We start from the raw sequence: 17,902 nt of genomic DNA on the forward strand, positions 1-17,902 counted from the left end.
GGGCCCGGCCCCGCGAGCTCCCCTCCCACGGCCATACCCTGCCGGGGCCCGGCCCCACGAGCTCCCCTCCCACGGCCATACCCTGCCGGGACCCAGCCCCGCAAGCCCCCCCATGGCTGCTCCCTGCTGGGACCCCGGGGCTGTGATCTCCCTGCCCCCTCACGGCCGCGTCCCGTCACTGCCATCTCAGACTGCACCACGTGGGTCTGCAGTGCTGTGAGCTTCCACAGAGCAGTGCCCTGCAGGTGCCGGCGGGGACCCAGGCAGGCCATGGGGCTGTTCCCATCCCACGCCCCGGCGGATACAGCTCCATGACGATGATCACGGCGTTTTTCTTCTCGAAGGAGTCGTGGAAGTAGACGAGGCGCTCGTGGTCCAGCTGGGACAGGATCTGCAGCTCCCGGCGCGCCGACTGCTTGGCCTTGGCCCGGCAGGGGATGAACTTGGCAGCATAGTCCAGCCCGCTGCTCTTCTCCCTCACCCTCCGCACGTAGGAGAAGGCCCCCCTGCAACACACGGGAAGCTGCAGCCGGCAGGAGGGTGGGCCAGGCTCGGCGGGGGGCTGGCAGGAGCCTAGGACATGGTGTGGGCACCAATGGAGGGGCCGGCAGGAGGGCAGGGGCAGGAGGCTGGGATACCGTGGGGGAAACTGTCTAGGGAGGGGGGAATCTAGGACCCAGGGGCAGCACGTGGCAGGGGCGAGGGGGGGGCTGAGCACTGGTAGGGAGGCTCAGGTTTTCGCTCTTAGCAGCGGGTGAAGAAGCTAAGAACAGCTACCATGGGTCAGCCCCATGGTCCGTCCGGCCCAGCGGCCTGCCTCTGACAGCGGCCAGGGCCAGGTGCTTCGGGGGGACTGAACAGAACAGGGCGATTATCGTGTGATCCAGCCTGTCACCCATGCCTGGGTTCTGGCACTGAGAGCAGGGGGCTGTACTCCCGCCCATGGATGGACTTAGCCTTCGTGAACTTAGCGAATACTTTTTTGATCCCTGTTATAGTCTTGGCCCTCACAACATCCTCTGGCAAGGAGTTCCACAGGCTGACTGGGCGTTGTGTGAAGAAACACTTCCCTATTCACTCTCCACACCCGCCATGATTTTATAGCCCTCTGTCAGATCCCCCCTTCGTCGTCTCCTTCCCAAGCTGAACAGTCCCAGGCTTTTTCATCTCTCCTCCCATGGAAGCTGTTCCAGACTCGTCATCATTTTGTTGCCCTTCTCTGCACCGTTTCCAATGCTAATGTCTCTTTTGGAGACGGGGTGACCAGCTCTGCCCGCAGTATTTTAGGGGCAGGCGGACTGTGGATTTAATAGCAGCATTATGGTATTTTCTCTGTCTTCTCTCTCCCTTCCCTAATGGCTCGAACGCGCCGTTCGCTTTGTTGGCTGCTGCTGCCCATGGAGCGGATGTTCTCGGAGAACAGAGATCTCCCATGGTACCAGCGAGCCCAGCCCCATGGCTCTGACTGGCTGGCTGGCCCCACATTTCCCGTGTCTGTCTTTGCACTGTCGACGCTCCGTGGGTCACCAGACAGCCAGGGCTGCAGGGCAGGGGGGAGCTCCCCACCTGCAGGGACACCCCCCCCCCCCGCCCCCTGTGACTCCAATCTCCCACACCAGCCTGGGAGGTGCTGAGTCGGGCAGCCTCTGACTCCTCCCTCCCCCAAAATGGGCCTGAGGAGCCCCGGGCCACGATTCCCTGACGCAGGGAGGGAAGCCCACCCGCTGTGGGTGGGACGAGCTGCTGACCCCCCTGGGCTTGCCAAGAGCCATCCCCATGGGGGCTGTTTGGGCCCCCCAGCCCCGGCACCGAGCACTGCCAGGCTCAGGAGAGAAGCTGGAGCCAGGCCATGGACATGGAGCTGCCCTGGGCTCCCAGCGGTGCCCTGCTCTGGGGGCTGAGACACCCTGTCCCTGCCCCGGCCTGGCGGGAGACCCAGTCCTAGTGCCTGGGAGCAGGGACTCAGGGCCGAGCCCAGGTGCCAGACCAACGGAGGTCAGTGCCCTGCAGTGCGACCGCCTGGGGACGGCCCCTCGTCAGAGGCACCCGCCTCACCTCCCGATCTCCTCGTGCACCTCGTAGTCGTCCGTCAGCCGCCGGGCCGCGTGCCCCTCCTCCGCCACCACGGCTGCTGCCTCCGGCTGGGCTGGAAGGCAAGGAGAGCCACGGCATGAGGAGGGAGGGGAACGGCCATGGCACCAAGGGGGGCAGGGTGCCGGTCGGGGTGACAAAGCAGGGGGTTTTCTTGTTTTTCCAGTGGGTTGCATGCAGAGGGGGTGGGACTCAGTGCCCCTGGGTGTTACTGGTTTAACGAGGTGAGGGGAGAGGGAGTTTGTTGTTACACAGGACCGGAGAGGGAACTTGGGACCCCAGCCGATGGCGTGGAGGATGGAGACCCCAGCAACTGGTGACCTGACGACCCGGAGGCCCAGCTCATGAGTCACAGCCGGTTCTGGCCAGTGGGAGGACAATGGACTGTAAAGAGAGGACCCCGGTGACCTGACCAGCCGGTTCCAGCCAGAGGGGCCAGAGGACAGATGCGAGGAGAGGAGGCCCAGGAGATCCGGTTTATGACCCTGTTTACCTGGAGAGAAGACAATGGACAGAGGGGGCTGGGGGTATCAGATGCCCAGCTGGGAAGCAGGGGGCTCGGGGCTGGAGAGGGGGAGCAGGCAGAGCCCACCTAGATGCAGGGGAGACTGGGATGTGCTGGGCTGAGGGAGGCCAGGCCTGAGGCCCTGAGAGTTTCCGGTGCTGGGTTCAAATGCCCAATAAACCCTCCTGTTTTACACTGGCTGAGAGTTGCTCCGGTCTAGAGAACAGGGGGGCATCATCCCCTTCGGGGGTGGAGGCCCCGGGGGCCCAGAGCGAGGGGACTCCCTGAGGGGGCCCACGGAGAAAGACAGACGTGCTAAGGCTCAGAGAGGTGCGGCTCCAGGAGGTGGAGGGACCTGACCCCGAGAGAGAATGGACCCCCGAGAAGGGCTGTCTCACTGAAAGGGGCACCCTCCCATGAACCGCACGGGGCCGCGGGTGGGCACGATCTGTGAGTCCGTGACAACGTGGCAGCAGAGGATGGTTGGCGGATGCACCCTGTAGACGGTTGGCTGCAGGCGTTTTGCAGTGAGTGGCTGCCAGCGATAAAACGAGGGAATTGAAGGAACCAGCCTGGAAATGGCCTAGAACCAGCTCCAAAAGAGGGACCTGGCCCGTCTGTGCAGGGAGAGAGGGCTGAGCGTGGGGAGGCTGTGCTAAATAAAGGGGCGGGGATAGCTCCCTTTGATGGACACCGAGCCAGCCAGCTAGCTGTAAAATCCCTCTTAGTAGCTGTTCTCTAATTACTTTACCTGTAAAGGGTTAACAAGCCCACAGGTAAAAGGAAGTGAGTGGGCACCTGACCAAAAGAGCCAATGGGAGGGTTAGAACGTTTTACAATTGGGAAAAAAAAACTTCCCTTTGTCTGTGTGTTGTGGTTCTCCGGGAAAGAGGGGAACAGGGAGCGGTTACGCTGTGAGAAGCTTTAAGCCAGGTGTGATCGTAGATCATCAGATCAGACCTAGAACTATGATTTGGAACCCCCAGATGTGTAAGTAGATCAGGAATGTTTAGAGAGACGCGATTAGGTTTATTTCTTATGGCTAGTGGACTCCTCTGTGCTAACCCCAGGTGCTTTTGTTTGCTTGTAACCTTTAAGCTGAACCCCCAAGAAAGCTAGTTTGGGGGCTTAATTTTTGGAATTGCTCTTTTAAAATCTAGCAAAAGCCTAAATTCCAGATGTATTTTCCTTCTTTTTGTTTTTAATAAAATTTACTTTTTTTTAAGAACAGGATTGGATTTTTGGTGTCCTAAGAGGTTTGTGCACATGTTGTTTAATTAGCTGGTGGCAACAGCTGATTTCCTTTGTTTTCTTTCTCAGCTCTTCCCCGGAGGGGCTGGGGGGTGGAAGGGCTTGAGGGTAACCACAGGGAGGAATTCCCAAGTGCGCCTTCCTGGGCTCTCAAGGGGGTTCTGCACTTGGGTGGTGGCAGCATCTACCCATCCAAGGTCAGAGAGAAGCTGTAACCTTGGAGTTTAATCCAAGTCTGGAGTGGCCAGTATTAATTTTTAAAATCCTTGCGGGCCCCCACCTTCTGCACTCGAAGTGCCAGAGGGGGAATCAGCCTTGACAGAGGCTCACCCAGGAGCAGCTGATTGCCCAGCTGGTAGAGAGTGACCAGTCCGAGGAGCAAGTTCCAGATCCCAGCAGGGCTCTCGGGATGCCCGGAGAGCCAGAGAGTAGCCAGGGGGGCAGTCAGTGTAGCAGTCGGGAGTCTATCAGACCTGACTCCCCAGTCAGGTTCCTCCCTAGAGGAGCTGCGGAGACTGGCACTGCAGCTGAAAGCAAAGGAGCTGGAGCTGGAGGAGCGGAGGCTGGTGGACAGAGAGAGAGAACGAGCGGACCGTGTAGAACAGCGGAAGCACGAGTTGGAGTTGGACGAGCGGCGGGCCAAGAGGGCCTGCCGCGGGGTAAGTGGGGAAGGGCCCCGAGACGCCAGTGGTGTGGGGAATCTAGACACCAAACTGCTGCCCCAGTTTGAGGGGGGGGGGCGATATTGAGGCCGACCTCACAGCCTGTGAGAAGGCTTGTGAACCGAACCAGACTGACCCTGCAGACAGGCTTCGCTGTCTGACCCCCGTGCTGGGTCCCAAGGCCATACAGGCGTTCAGCCAAATGGATGGTGTTGAGACGGGGGACTCTGACCTGGTCAAACAGGCTTTGCTGCTGAAGTTTGAACTGACCCCCGAGGCGAACAGGAAACGGTTCCGGGGTGTGTGCAAGGCCTCAGGTGTCTCTTACAAGGAGGTCACCAACCTGCTGGGGGAATATCTCCGGAAGCCCAAAGAGCTGCGCAGTGCAGGGGTGCTGGCAGATGAGTTCGTGGACAGCGGATCGGGGGCAGGAGGGAGACCCACATCAGGGACTCAGAAGGGGAGTCACCCAGAGGCCTCTCCAAGGTGGGACTCCAGGAAGCCCAACTCAGGGGTGCCCGGGACTGCCTTGTGGGACTTGAGGGACACGAGGTGTAATTACTGTGGCCAAAAGGGGCACAAGGTGGCCCAGTGCCTGAAGATGAAGGAAGTGGCAGCCAAGCAGAACCTGCGGGGTGTTAACCGGGGGGGGGGGGGGAGAGGGATAGCTCAGTGGTTTGAGCATTGGCCTGCTAAACCCAGGGTTGTGAGTTCAATCCTTGAGGGGGTCACTTAGGGATTTGGGGCAAAATCAGTACTTGGTCCTGCTAGTGAAGGCAGGGGGCTGGACTCAATGACCTTTCAGGGTCCCTTCCAGCTCTATGAGATAGGTATATCTCCATATATTTGAAGCCCACCGAGAGGGGGCACTGCCGGTGCAGGGGGGTGCAGCCGAGAGGGCTGTGCCAGGGGGAGGGGACCGCCAGGCCAGGCCAGCAGGGGAAGGCAGGGCCCCAGATCCAGAGCGCCCATACTCAATCTGCCGGGTGAGCGGGGGACAATCGCCACATCATCCCCACTGAGGTGGGGGGAAGGAGCGTCCAGGGGCTCTGGGACACTGGCGCAGAGGTGACGCTGACGCAGTCCGAGGGGGTGGACCCAGACCAGCTAGTGCCCGATGCCTACCTGACCCTGAGGGGAGTGTTTGGGCGCCCCGTCAAGGTGCCTGTAGCGAGGATACCCCTGAAATGGGGGGCTGAGGGCCCCAAAGAGGTCAGCGTGCACGATCACCTGCCTACCGAGGTGCTAATGGGTAATGACTTGGAGAACTGGCCGGATGGCACTCAGAGCGCCCTGGTCCTTACCCGGAGCCAGAGCCAGCGAGGGACACAGGACCTCCGGGGGGGGGGGGGGGGCGGGGCACCAAAGCACCGAGGGTAGGGCTCGACAGGGCTGGGCTGAGCCTCTTTCCCAAAGTGGGAAAACCGAGGCACAGCCAGCCAGATGGAGCTGCACGAGGATCCCTCCTTAGAGAAGCTGAGGGCCCTGGCTGGCCACGGCGGTGCAGGGTCCCAGGGGGAGGACCGCCGGGAGCGATTCCTGTGGGAGAAGGGATTCCTGTACTGGGAATGGGCTGGTTCGGGGCAAACTGAACCTTGGAAGGTCGGGAGGCAGTTGGAGGTTCCCCAAAGGTACCGCCGCAAACTGCTGTACCTGGCCCATGATATCCCTCTCGCAGGGCACCAGGGCATCCGGCGCACCAGGCAGAGGCTGCTGCAGAACTTTTACTGGCCTGGGGTCTTTGACGCTGTCCGACAGTATTGCAGGTCCTGTGGTGGCTGTGGACATAGTGGGGCCCCTCAGCAGGGTGACCCGGTCAGGGAAGAAATACATCCTGGTGGTGGTAGATTTCGCTACGCGCTACCCCGAGGCGGTGGCCTTGTCCTCTATCGAGGCAGACACCATGGCAGACGCGCTGCTGACCATTTTCAGCAGAGTGGGGTTCCCCAAGGAGGTCCTTACAGACCAGGGGTCCAACTTCATGTCAACCCTGCTCCAGTGCTTGTGGGGTCCGGCACACCTGGGCCTCCGCGTACCACCCTCAGTCCAACGGGCTGGTGGAGAGGTTGCTAAAGATGATGCTGAAAACATTTATGGACCAGCACCCGCAGGACTGGGACAAGTATTTACCCCACCTGCTGTTCGCATATAGGGAAGTGCCCCAGGAATCCACAGGGTTCTCCCCGTTCGAGTTGCTGTACGGGAGGAGGGTGAGGGGGCCCCTGGACTTGATGAGGGCTGAGTGGGAGGGGAAGGCCTCTCCCGATGGGGAATCAGTGGTAGAGTATGTACTGACTTTCCGGGAAAAGCTCGTGGAGCTCATGGGCTTGGCTAGGGGGAACCTAGCAAGGGCCCAGAGGAAGCAGGTGGTCTGGTACGACCGCTCAGCACGTGCGCGCACCTATGCTACCGGGGACCAGGTGATGCTCCTCATCCCCGTGAGGAAGAACAAGCTACAAGCCGCCTGGGACGGCCCCTTCAAAGTCATCAGACAGGTAAACGAGGTGAACTATGTGGTGGAACTGTCCAACCGGGCTCACAGCCACCGGGTGTATCACATCAACATGATGAAGCCGTACTGGGACAGGGAGAAGTTGGTGCTGGCTGTGTGTGGGCAGTGGGAGGAGAAAGGAGAGGACCCCCTGGTGGGACTCCTCCCTGAGGCTGGGGCTAACCCCTCGCTAGAATCAATTCCCCTCTCAGACCAGCTAACCCCTGCCCAGCAGGCAGAGATCAGAGCCGTGCTGCATTCATACCGGCAGCTGTTCTCCAGCCGGCCTGGGCTCACTAACCTGGCTGTCCACCGGGTGGAGACGGGAACCAACCCTCCCATCAGGTGTGCCCCATTCAGGGTCACTGGGAAAACAGCCCAGGACCTGGAGAGAGAGGTCAGGGACATGCTGGCTTTAGGGGTGATCCAGCTGTCCACCAGTCCCTGGGCCTCGCCCGTGGTACTGGTCCCCAAGAAGGACGGGTCGATCCGGTTCTGTGTGGACTATCAGAAGCTCAATGCCATCACCGTGTCCAATGCCTACCCCATGCCTAGGACCGATGAGATCCTAGACAAGTTGGGGGGCGCCCGGTACCTCACTATCATGGATCTTATCAAAGGCTACTGGCAGGTGCCTTTGGACCCGGAGGCCAGGGCGAAGTCCACCTTCACCACCCCAATAGGGCTCTTCGAGTTCCTGGGCCTGCCTTTCGGCCTCAAGGGGGCACCTGCCACCTTCCAGCGCCTGGTGGATCAGTTACTAAGGGGGATGGAGGGCTTTGCACTAGCGTATATTGACGATATCTGTATCTTTAGCCAAACCTGGGAGGAACATGTGTCCCAAGTGAAGAGGGTGCTGGGTCGCCTCCAGGATGCGGACTGACCATAAAAGCTGAAAAGTGCAAGGTGGGGATGGCAGAGGTTTTATACCTGGGCCACAAGATGTGGGGTGGCCACCTGAAGCCGGAACCGGCCAAGGTGGAGGCAATCAAGGATTGGCCGCTCCCCAGACTAAGAATCAGGTCCAGGCTTTCATTGGGATGGCAGGGTACTACCGGAGGTTTGTGCCCCACTTCAGCTCCCTGGCAGCACCCCTCACGGAGCTGTGTAGGAAGGGAAAGCCGGACAAGGTGGTCTGGACTGAGCAGTGCCAGAGGGCTCTCTGTGCGCTGAAGGGGGCACTTACCCAGGGCCCGGTGCTGGTGAACCCGGATTTTAACAAACCCTTCCTGGTGTTCACCGACGCCTCGGACACAGGGCTGGGGGCGGTGCTGATGCAAACAGGTACTAAGGGGGAGAGACACCCCATTAAGTACCTGAGCAAGAAGCTGCTGCCCCGGGAGCAGCACTGTGCGGCCATAGAGAAGGAATGCCTGGCCATGGTGTGGGCCCTTAAGAAACTGCAGCCGTATCTATGTGGGCGGCGCTTCACCGTGTACACCGACCATTCGCCCCTGACGTGGCTGCACCAAATGAAAGGGGCTAATGCCAAGCTGCTGAGATGGGCCCTGCTCCTCCAGGGTTATGACATGGAGGTGGTCCATGTGAGGGGGAGTGCCAACGTTATAGCCAATGCTTTATCGCGGGGCGGGAACCCTGAACTTCCCCAGGTCACTGGCTAAGTGAACCTGCTCCGTTCAGCCTCGAAGGGGGGAGAGATGTGACGAAGCAGGGGGTTTACTTCTTGTTTCCAATGGTTTGCATGCAGAGGGGGTGGGACTCAGTTTCCCCGGGTGTTGCTGGTTTAACGAGAGGAGGGGAGAGGGAGTTCGTTGTTACAGAGGGCCAGCGAATGGCCTGGAGAATGGATACCCCAGTGACTGGTGACCTGGGGACTGGGAGGCCCAGCACAGGAGTCGCAGCCGGTCCTGGCCAGCGAGAGGACAATGGGCTGTAAAGAGAGGACCCCGTGACCTAACCAGCCAGCTCCAGCCAGAGGAGGGCGGAGAGAAGAGGAGGCCCAGGCGACCTGGTTTACGACCCTGTTTACCTGGAGAGAAGACAATGGACAGAGGCGGGGCCTGGGGCCGGGGGTATCAGATGCCCAGCTGGGAAGCAGGGGGGCTCTGGGCTGGAGAGGGGGGGGCAGGCAGAGCCCACCTGGATGCAGGGGAGACTGGGATGTGCTGTGCTGAGGGAGGCCAGGCCTGAGGCCCTGAATGTTTCCTGTGCTGGGTTCAACGCTCAATAAACCTCCTGTTTTACGCTGGCTGAGTGTCGCTCCGGGCTAGAGAACAGGGCGGGGGGGGGGCATCGTCCCCTTTGGGGGTGGAGGCCCAAGGGGCCCAGAGCGAGGGGACTCCCTGAGGGGGCCCACGGCAGAGACAGACGTGCTAAGGCTCAGAGAGGTGCAGCTCCAGGAGGTGGAGGGGCCTGACCCCTGAGAGAGAGTGGACCCCCGAGAAGGGCTGTCGCACTGAAGGGGGTTCCCCCCACGGACCGCACAGAGCTGAGAAAGAGCACGAGTCCTGTGAGCCCGTGAGTGTGGGACCAGCCATGGCACCGAGTGGGGCGGGGTGCCGGCGGGGGTGGGACTGGCCGGGGGCTGGGTGCCGGGGCAGAAGAGGACTGGGGGTGGGGGGGTGGAAGGGCCATGGCAAAGCCCTCATCACTACCCTCTCCCCCACTGGAGACAACCAAATGTTCCACAGTGGCGCCTAGATGCCAAGGTGATGGGCATCTGGACAGAGGGATGCAGCCCCCGGCTCAGGCTAGCTGGCATTGCAAAGAGCCCCTCCCCAAGGCCTCCGGGCTGCTCCCCCTCCCCAGGCCTGGCACCATGCCCCAGAAGTCGAGGGGCTGGGGGACCTGGCAGGGCCCTACCTGCGCGCACCAGCAGCTCGGCCTTGCAGGAAACCTCCCCGGCCAGGTTCCGGGCGGTGCAGGTGTAGACGCCGCTGTCGCGGGCTGTGGCGCCCAGCAGCACCAGGGAGCACTCACTGTCGTCGTAGACAAAGGTCAGGCGGCTGCTCTCGGCCAGCAGCGCCTCGTCCTGGGGGGAGTGTGGGCGTCAGGCACCCCCAGCACAGCCACCCACTCCTGGGGCCCGCATAACCATTGGCCCAATGCCAGGGGCGCCACCACCTGGCGTGGCAGCCAGGGGTCCTGGCCCCCCACAGCTGGGATCCAGCCCCCTTCCAGAGCACCCGGGACCCACCTTCCTCCTGGAGAACCCTGGGTGACCAGGACCCCTGTTCCCTTGGGGGGGCAGGGCTGGCACAGCAGGGGGCTGCGGGTCAGGAGTGAGGGGCACCAGCAGAGCTGGGGGTGGGGGCCGGGGTGGGGTAGCAGGGGGCTGCAAATCGGGATTGAGGGGCTGGGGAGCCCAGGGTTGGGTGAGCAGGGGCTGTGGTTTGGGATCAGGGGCACCAGCAGAGCAGGGGGGCAGGGCTGGACTGGCAGGGGGCTGCGGGTTGGGATCAGGGGTCCCATCCATTGACTGGCGTCCCTGGCTCCCTCACGCCCCAGGGAGGCCCAGGGCTCACCTTGTACCACATGATATCGGGCAGCGGCTTGCCCTCCACCACCACGGCGAAGTGCGGCGTCTCACCCTCCCCGACCTCCAGGTCCTCCATGATGGACTCGAAGCGCGGCGCCTCTGGGGACCGAGAGACGTTCCACTCCTGAGCGCAGGCAGGAGCAGGTGGCTGCCTCCTCGCCCTGGCCTGCAGGGGCCCAGGCTCCGCCCCCAGGCTAGGAGGGGTATGGCCTGCAGGTGCCCAGGCTCCGCCCCCCAGCTGCTGTGTGTGACTGGCTCAGCCCAGGCTCCGCCCCCGGCTGGGGTGTGTCGCTGGCTCATGCCCAGGCTCCGCCCCCGGCCGGGACGCGGGATAAGGACCCCTCACGTACCTGCCAGCTGCAGGCTGATGGAGCAGCTGTCCGCGCCGTGCCTGTTGCTCACCTCGCAGGTGAGCTCCCCAGCGTCCCCGCGGTGCACCTGGCAGAGCCGCAGGCAGTGCTGGTCGTCGTCAGCCATGCTCAGCTCACACGCGCCAGCCCGCTCCTCGAGCGCCAACCCGCCCCTGCCGGGGGAAGGACACCCCGTCACCCAGCGCCCCGCCCCCACAGCGCCCCCTGCTGGGAGAGGCCGGGCTGGAGTCACTGGGTAGCCCCACCCCCCGCAGCCAGGCCCCTCCCCGCCCCCCACAGCGCCCCCTGCAGGGAGAGGTAGGGCTGGAACAGCCGGGGGCTCCCCTCACAGTGCTTCCACCCTGCCCCCCACAGCACCCTCTGCTGGGAGAGGCCGGGCTGGAGTCGCCGGGACCCCCCCCCCCCCCCCAGCTGTGTATACAATTCAGCAATGGTTCGGGGGTGCAGGGGGGGGATTGGAGATGCTCCAAGAGGCACCCCCCGGAGCGCAGGGCCACAGGGAGCCCCCAGGGAGACCCGCACGGTGCTGGCTGACAGAGGCCCCAGTCACGCCATGGACGGCCTGGCTCACGCGCCCTGGTGCTGCCAGAGCTGGGGCTGGCGAAGCTGCATCCCACCTCTTCCAGGTGACCGTGGCCTCCACGTGGTTCAGGGTCACGGTGACGGAGGCTGGCTGGTCCTCCACTGCGTACACCATGTCTGGCTTGTCCAGGATGACAGGGGCCTCCTCCAGGTATGGACCTGCCAACACAGCCCCTAGTCACTACGGCAACCGCAGCCCAGCCCGTGGGGCCTGGCCTGAGCCCCCTTCTCCGCCCCTCTGCCAAGGCCCAGAAAGAAACCGCCCCAGCAGGGCCTGCTCCCCACTACCCCCCTAGCTATGGGGTTCCTGATCACTGGGGACGTGCCCCCCCACCTGGTTCCCCGGCAGCCCTGCCTGCTGAAGAAGGGACGGGCCATTGTGCCACGTGCCCTCCCTGAACCTCAAAGCAGCACCCCGGAACCGCCATATTCACCAGGGTCGTGTAATGGTGATCCGTTTTACACAGCCGGCCATGTAAGATATCATAGGAAAGGTCATGAGCTCCTGTAACCCACTGTTCTCTCCGAACACGTATGCCTGGGGCTGCCAACTTTCTATTTGCAGAAAACCGAACACCCTTGCCCCGCCCCCTGCCCCTTTTCCAAGGCCACCCACCCTGCTCACTCCATCCCCCTCCCTTCGTCGCTCGGTCTCCCCCACCCTCACTCACTCTGGGCCAGGGGGCAGTGAGGGCTCCGGCTGCAGGTATGGACTCTGGGGTGGGGCCAGAAATGAGGGGTTCAGGGTGTGGGAGGGGGATCCGGGATGGGGGAGGGGGTTGGAGGGTGGGGTTGTGAGGGCTCTGGCTGTGGGCTTTGGGGTGAGGCCAGAGATTAGAGTTTGGGGTGCAGGATGGGGCTTCGGGCTGAGGCAGGGAGTTTGGAAGGGGGTGAGGACTCTGGCACGAGAGGGCTTCGGGCTGAGGCTGGGGCATGGGAGGGGGTACAGACTCTGGAGGGTGGGGTGGTGAGGGCTCTGGCTGCAGGCTTTGGGGTGGGGCTGGAGATGAGAGATTTGGGATGCAGAATGGGGCCGGGGTTTGGGGTGCAGGATGGGGCTCCGGGCTGGGGCAGGGGGTTGGGAGGGGGTTCGGGGTGGCTCTCTGTGCTGCCTGCACCTGCAGGCACCGCCCCCTCAGCTCCCATTGGCTGCGGTTCCTGGCCAATGGGAGCCGCTGAGCTGGCGCTAGTGCTGGGGGCAGCACACACAGCCCCAGTAGCCATCCCTCCACCTAGGAGCCAGAGGGAGATGCCGGCAGCTTCCCGGGAGTCGCACGGAGCCAGGTTGGGAGTCTGCCTGCACCACCGATCGGGCTTTTAACGGCCCAGTCAGCCCCGCTGACCGGAGCTGCCAGGACCGGGCGTTCCGGTCGAAAACGGGACACCTGGCACCCCTGTGTCTAGCGTTCGGGTGTAGGAAGTTCTGGGATTTTGCTGGATGGTTGTTACTGAAATATGTGGTAAGTTTGAGAGTCTCAGCAGGGGAGTTGGAATCAGGGATTTACAATTCAATGGGGGCTGCCCAAGCACCACACTGGGGGACTGCTCAACCCTGCGACTCAGCAAAGCCCATCAGGACATGTCTGGGCTCCTGGGCTCCAGGCACTGAGGGGATAAAATAAGGGACAATGGCAATCCAGGAAGTTTTTGGAGAGTGTTGGGGACAACTTCCTGGTGCAAGTGCTGGAGGAACCAACTAGGGGCCGTGCTCCTCTTGACCTGCTGCTCACAAACAGGGAAGAACTGGTAGGGGAAGTAGAAGTGGGTGGCAACCTGGGCAGCAGTGACCATGAGATGGTCGAGTTCAGGATCCTGACACAAGGAAGAAAGGAGAGCAGCAAAATACGGACCCTGGACTTCAGAAAAGCAGACTTTGACTCCCTCAGGGAACTGATAGGCAGGATCCCCTGGGAGAATAACATGAGGGGGAAAGGAGTCCAGGAGAGCTGGCTGTATTTTAAAGAAGCCTTATTGAGGGCGCAGGAACAAACCATCCCGATGTGCAGAAAAGAATAGCAAATATGGCAGGCGGCCAACTTGGCTTAGCAGAGAAATCTTCGGTCATCTTAAACACAAAAAGGAAGCTTAGCAGAAGTGGAAACTTGGACAGTGACGAGGGAGGAGTATAAAAATATTGCTCGCGCATGCAGGGGTGTAATCAGGAAGGCCAAAGCAAAATTGGAGTTGCAGCTAGCAAGGGATGTGAAGGGTAACAGAAGGGTTTCTACAGGTATGTTAGCAATAAGAAGAAGGTTAGGGAAAGTGTGGGCCCCTTACTGAATGGGGGAGGCAACCTAGTGACCGAGGACATGGAAAAAGCTGAAATACTCAATGCTTTTTTTGCCTCTGTCTTCACAGACAAGGTCAGCTCCCAGACTGCAGCACTGCGCAGCACAGCATGGGGAGGAAGTGAGCAGCCCTCAGCGGTGAAAGAACAGGTTAAGGACTATTTAGAAAAGCTGGACATGCACAAGTCCATGGGGCCAGATCTAATGCATCCGAGGGTGCTGGGGGAGTTGGCTGATGTGATTGCGGAGCCATTGGCCAGTATCTTTGAAAACTCGTGGCGATCAGGGGAGGTCCCAGATGATTGGAAAAAGGCAAATATACTGCCCATCTTTAAAGAAGGGAAGAAGGAGAATCCGGGGAACTACAGATATGTCAGCCTCACCTCAGTCCCTGGAAAAATCATGGAGCAGGTCCTCAAGGAAACCATTTTGAAGCACTTGGAGGAGAAGAAGGTGATCAGGAACAGTCAACGTGGATTCACCAAGGGCAAGTCATGCCTGACCAACCTGATTGCCTTCTCTGATGAGATAACTGGCTCTATGGATGAGGGGAAAGCAGTGGATGTGTTATTCCTTGACTTTAGAAAGCTTTTGATACGGTCTCCCACAGCATTCTTGCCAGCAAGTTAAAGAAGTATGGGCGGGATGAATGGACTATAAGGTGGATAGAAAGCTGGCTAGATCGTTGGGCTCAACAGGTAGTGATCAATGGGTCGATGTCTAGTTTGCAGCCGGTTTCAAGCGGAGTGCCCCAGGGGTCGGTTCTGCGGCCGGTTTTGTTCAACATCTTCATTAATGATCTGGATGATGGGATGGATTGCACCCTAAGCAAGTTTGCAGCTGACACTAAACTGGGAGGAGTAGTAGATACGCTGGAGGGTAGGGCTAGGATACAAAGGGACCTAGACAAATTAGAGGATTTGGCCAAAAGAAATCTGATGAGGTTCAACAAGGACAAGTGCAGAGTCCTGCACTTAGGACGGAAGAATCCCATTCACTGTTACAGACTGGGGACCGACTGGCTAAGCAGCAGTTCTGCAGAAAAAGACCTGGGGGTTACCGTGGACGAGAAGCTGGATATGAGTCAACAGTGTGCCCTTGTTGCCAAGAAGGCTAACGGCATTTCGGGCTGTATAAGTAGGGGCATTGCTAGCAGATCGAGGGACGTGATCGTTCCCCTCTATTCGACATTGGTGAGGTCTCATCTGGAGTACTGTGTCCAGTTTTGGGCCCACACTACAAGAAGGATGTGGAAAAATTGGAAAGAGTCCAGCGGAGGGCAACAAAAATGATTAGGGGGCTGGAGCACATGACTTATGAGGAGAGGCTGAGGGAACTGGGATTGTTTAGTCTGCAGAAGAGAAGAATGAGGGGGGATTTGATAGCTGCTTTCAACTACCTGAGGGGGGGTTCCAAAGAGGATGGATCTAGATTGTTTTCAGTGGTAGCAGACGACAGAACAAGGAGTAATGGTCTCAAGTTGCAGTGGGGGAGGTTTCGGTTGGATATTAGGAAAAACTTTTTCACTAGGAGGGTGGTGAAGCACTGGAATGCGTTACCTAGGGAGGTGGTGGAATCTCCTTCCTTAGAAGTTTTTAAGTTCAGGCTTGACAAAGCCCTGGCTGGGATGATTTAGTTGGGAATTGGTCCTGCTTTGAGCAGGGGGTTGGACTAGATCCCTCCTGAGGTCCCTTCCAACCCTGATATTCTATGATTTTGCCTTTCTCCTCCCCCACCTATGCTAGAAACAACAAGAATGATGGAAAGACAAAGACTTCAACTGAAGAGACTGGTCCCAGGCTGGAGAGAGAAGTCTGCGTATTAAGAACTGTAACATCCAGTGGGGTGAGAAAACTGCTTGATCCAAATACTGCCTGGTATAATAAGGGTTAAGATTTAGACTGGGTGCTTATCTTTTATTTTCTTTGGTAACTATCGCTGACTTTTTGTGCCTATCACGTCTAATCGACCTTCCTGTAGTGAATAAACCTGCTTTATGCTTTACCTAAACCAGCGCTTGGGAAATCTCAGCTCTGGTTACCAAGGCTGGTGCGTGTCCTCTGCACACTGAGGGAGGGCGACTGGGCAATGAACTTACACTGGTCGGGTGTCTGCCCGGGGCAGGATGGCGCAGCTCCGGGGTGCAAGGCTGGGGAGCTGGGGGGATGGGCTGGTGCCTCTCTCTATGTGACCGGCTCTGGGAGCATTCATGCAATCCAGCGGGGTGTGGGGCTCCACAGGCTGGTGGCTGAGTGATCACAGCACCTGGAGGGGTTTGCTGCTGGTCACTAGCAAAGCCTTGTGGGAGACAGCCCAGGCTGGGGAGTTAAGGGGGCCCAGCAGCGCCCAAGTGGTGGCCCGGAGTTCCCCCCGCCCCTCTTACCCCGATCCAGGAGCTGCACTGGCTCGCTGGGAGGCGAGGGCTTGCTGCTGCTCCTGGGGGTGGCCGTGAGCACTCGGAAGAGGTGTCGCGGCCCCTTGGCCAGGCTGTGCAACGTGCCGCGCGTCTCTCGCAGGCCGGTGGCCACGATGGTCCATTGGCTGGTGCCCAGCACCTGCTGCTGGATGGTGTAGGTCACCAAGGCGGGGTCTGCGCAGAGGAGAGGCTACTGCCATGCTACGTTCTCAGGGCTCCCAGCCGGCACCACGGCTACGGCCCAGCCCAGCCAGGCCCCACGGCTGGGGGGCTCCCCATGCGGCTCAGCTCTAAGCTCCACCTGGCCACTGGCTCTCCCAGGCACTGGGGGGCAGCCCTTCTCCCCCTCCCACTGCCCCCCCATCCCCCGCCACTGCCCCCCTTCCCAGTGCCCCACAGCCCTGCCCAGCCCTTCTCCCCCTCCCACTGCCCCTCTGGCCTGGCCCAGCCCCTGCCCCTGCCCCCTTCCCAGTGCCCAGATCACCTATGGCTGAGTCGAGCCACTTGGGCTTGTTCCAGGTCAGCGTGACGGCTCTGCCGGTCACGGCCAGCACAGTGGGCGGCCCATCGGGGGGAGTCGGCACCACGTCTGAAAGAAACAGGCAGGCATGGCACGGGTGGGCTCAGCAGGCCCCACAACCGCTGGGCAGGCAGGTCCCGGACCCACACGCATGGCGGGCATGTGTGCAGAGCAGCTGAGAGAGGGGACCACAGGCCATGTGGAGAGACACACGGGACGGGACAGCCACCCCTCCCCACCCACTCGCAGTGCTCTGCTCCCCGCGCCCGTCCTACCCTGGCAGCCACCGGGCCACAGCAGCTCCAGTGACTCCCCAGGGCTTCCGGGGCTCCGTGTAGGGGCAAGACGCCCGGCAGTGCCCTGAAGACACAGACCCGGCTGCCTCCAGCGGAGTCACCCATAAACCACGGACACGTCGGCACACGCCAGCCGCTCGTCCCCGTGGTCGGCGCACGCCAGCCGCTCGTCCCCGTGGTCCATCAGAGGAGCATGGGAGTGTGCGACGACGGGACGGAGCCACGTGGCCAGGCTCTGGGCTGTGGTCGTGCAGCAAGCTCCTGGGGACAGCTGGCCTTCGGCACGGCACTCCGCAGCCAGACGAGCGCGGCCACCTGCGCCCCGGGGCGGGCCCAGCCCTGTGCGGCTGAGCTCCGCCTTCTCCCCCAGGCCGCAGCAGGGAGGCCCTGTGAGCCCAGCCTGGGGCGCGGGGCCCTCACCTGTCACGTAGAGGTGAGCGTAGCACGTGGCCTTCCCCACTCGGTTGGCAATGACGCTTTTATAGACGCCGGCATGGGCGTGGCTGACAGCCGGGAACAGCAGGCGGTGGGTGTCCTTGTCTGCGGGGAGACGGGGCGGATGAAAACCACAGTTGGACAGATGATGCTGATGTGTTATGCTCCCGAGCAGCCAATCAGAGCAGAGCACCAGCTGGGCATGCTGGGAACCAGGGCACAGTGCGCAGGAGCTGATGGGAGCACAGGGGTCGCTGGGTGTGAGGGGAGCTCCCGGCTACGCCAGTCCCAGCCTCTCCCAGCAGGGGGCACTGTGGGGAGCGGGGCAGGAACACCGGCTGGGGGGGGAGCTCCCGGCTACGCCAGTCCCAGCCTCTCCCAGCAGGGGGCGCTGTGGGGAGCGGGGCAGGAACACCGGCTGGGGGGGAGCTCCCGGCTACGCCAGTCCCAGCCCCTCCCAGCAGGGGGCACTGTGGGGAGCGGGGCAGGAACACC

General features: G+C 61.1%; 1 protein-coding gene across 1 annotated transcript in view; it reads right to left on the bottom strand.

Annotated features, from left to right (window-relative positions):
• Positions 1-17,902, bottom strand: part of SPEG (striated muscle enriched protein kinase) — a 108,922-nt gene that overhangs the window by 25,054 nt on the left and 65,966 nt on the right. Inside the window, 9 exon segments of the mRNA XM_065413383.1 lie at positions 306-506; positions 2,056-2,146; positions 9,824-9,992; positions 10,486-10,598; positions 10,850-11,022; positions 11,488-11,611; positions 16,124-16,330; positions 16,641-16,745; positions 17,393-17,512. Of these exon segments, the coding sequence (XP_065269455.1) occupies positions 306-506; positions 2,056-2,146; positions 9,824-9,992; positions 10,486-10,598; positions 10,850-11,022; positions 11,488-11,611; positions 16,124-16,330; positions 16,641-16,745; positions 17,393-17,512 (1,303 nt within the window).

Source organism: Emys orbicularis, chromosome 11 (assembly GCF_028017835.1).
Source record: "Emys orbicularis isolate rEmyOrb1 chromosome 11, rEmyOrb1.hap1, whole genome shotgun sequence".
NCBI lineage: Eukaryota > Metazoa > Chordata > Testudines > Emydidae > Emys > Emys orbicularis.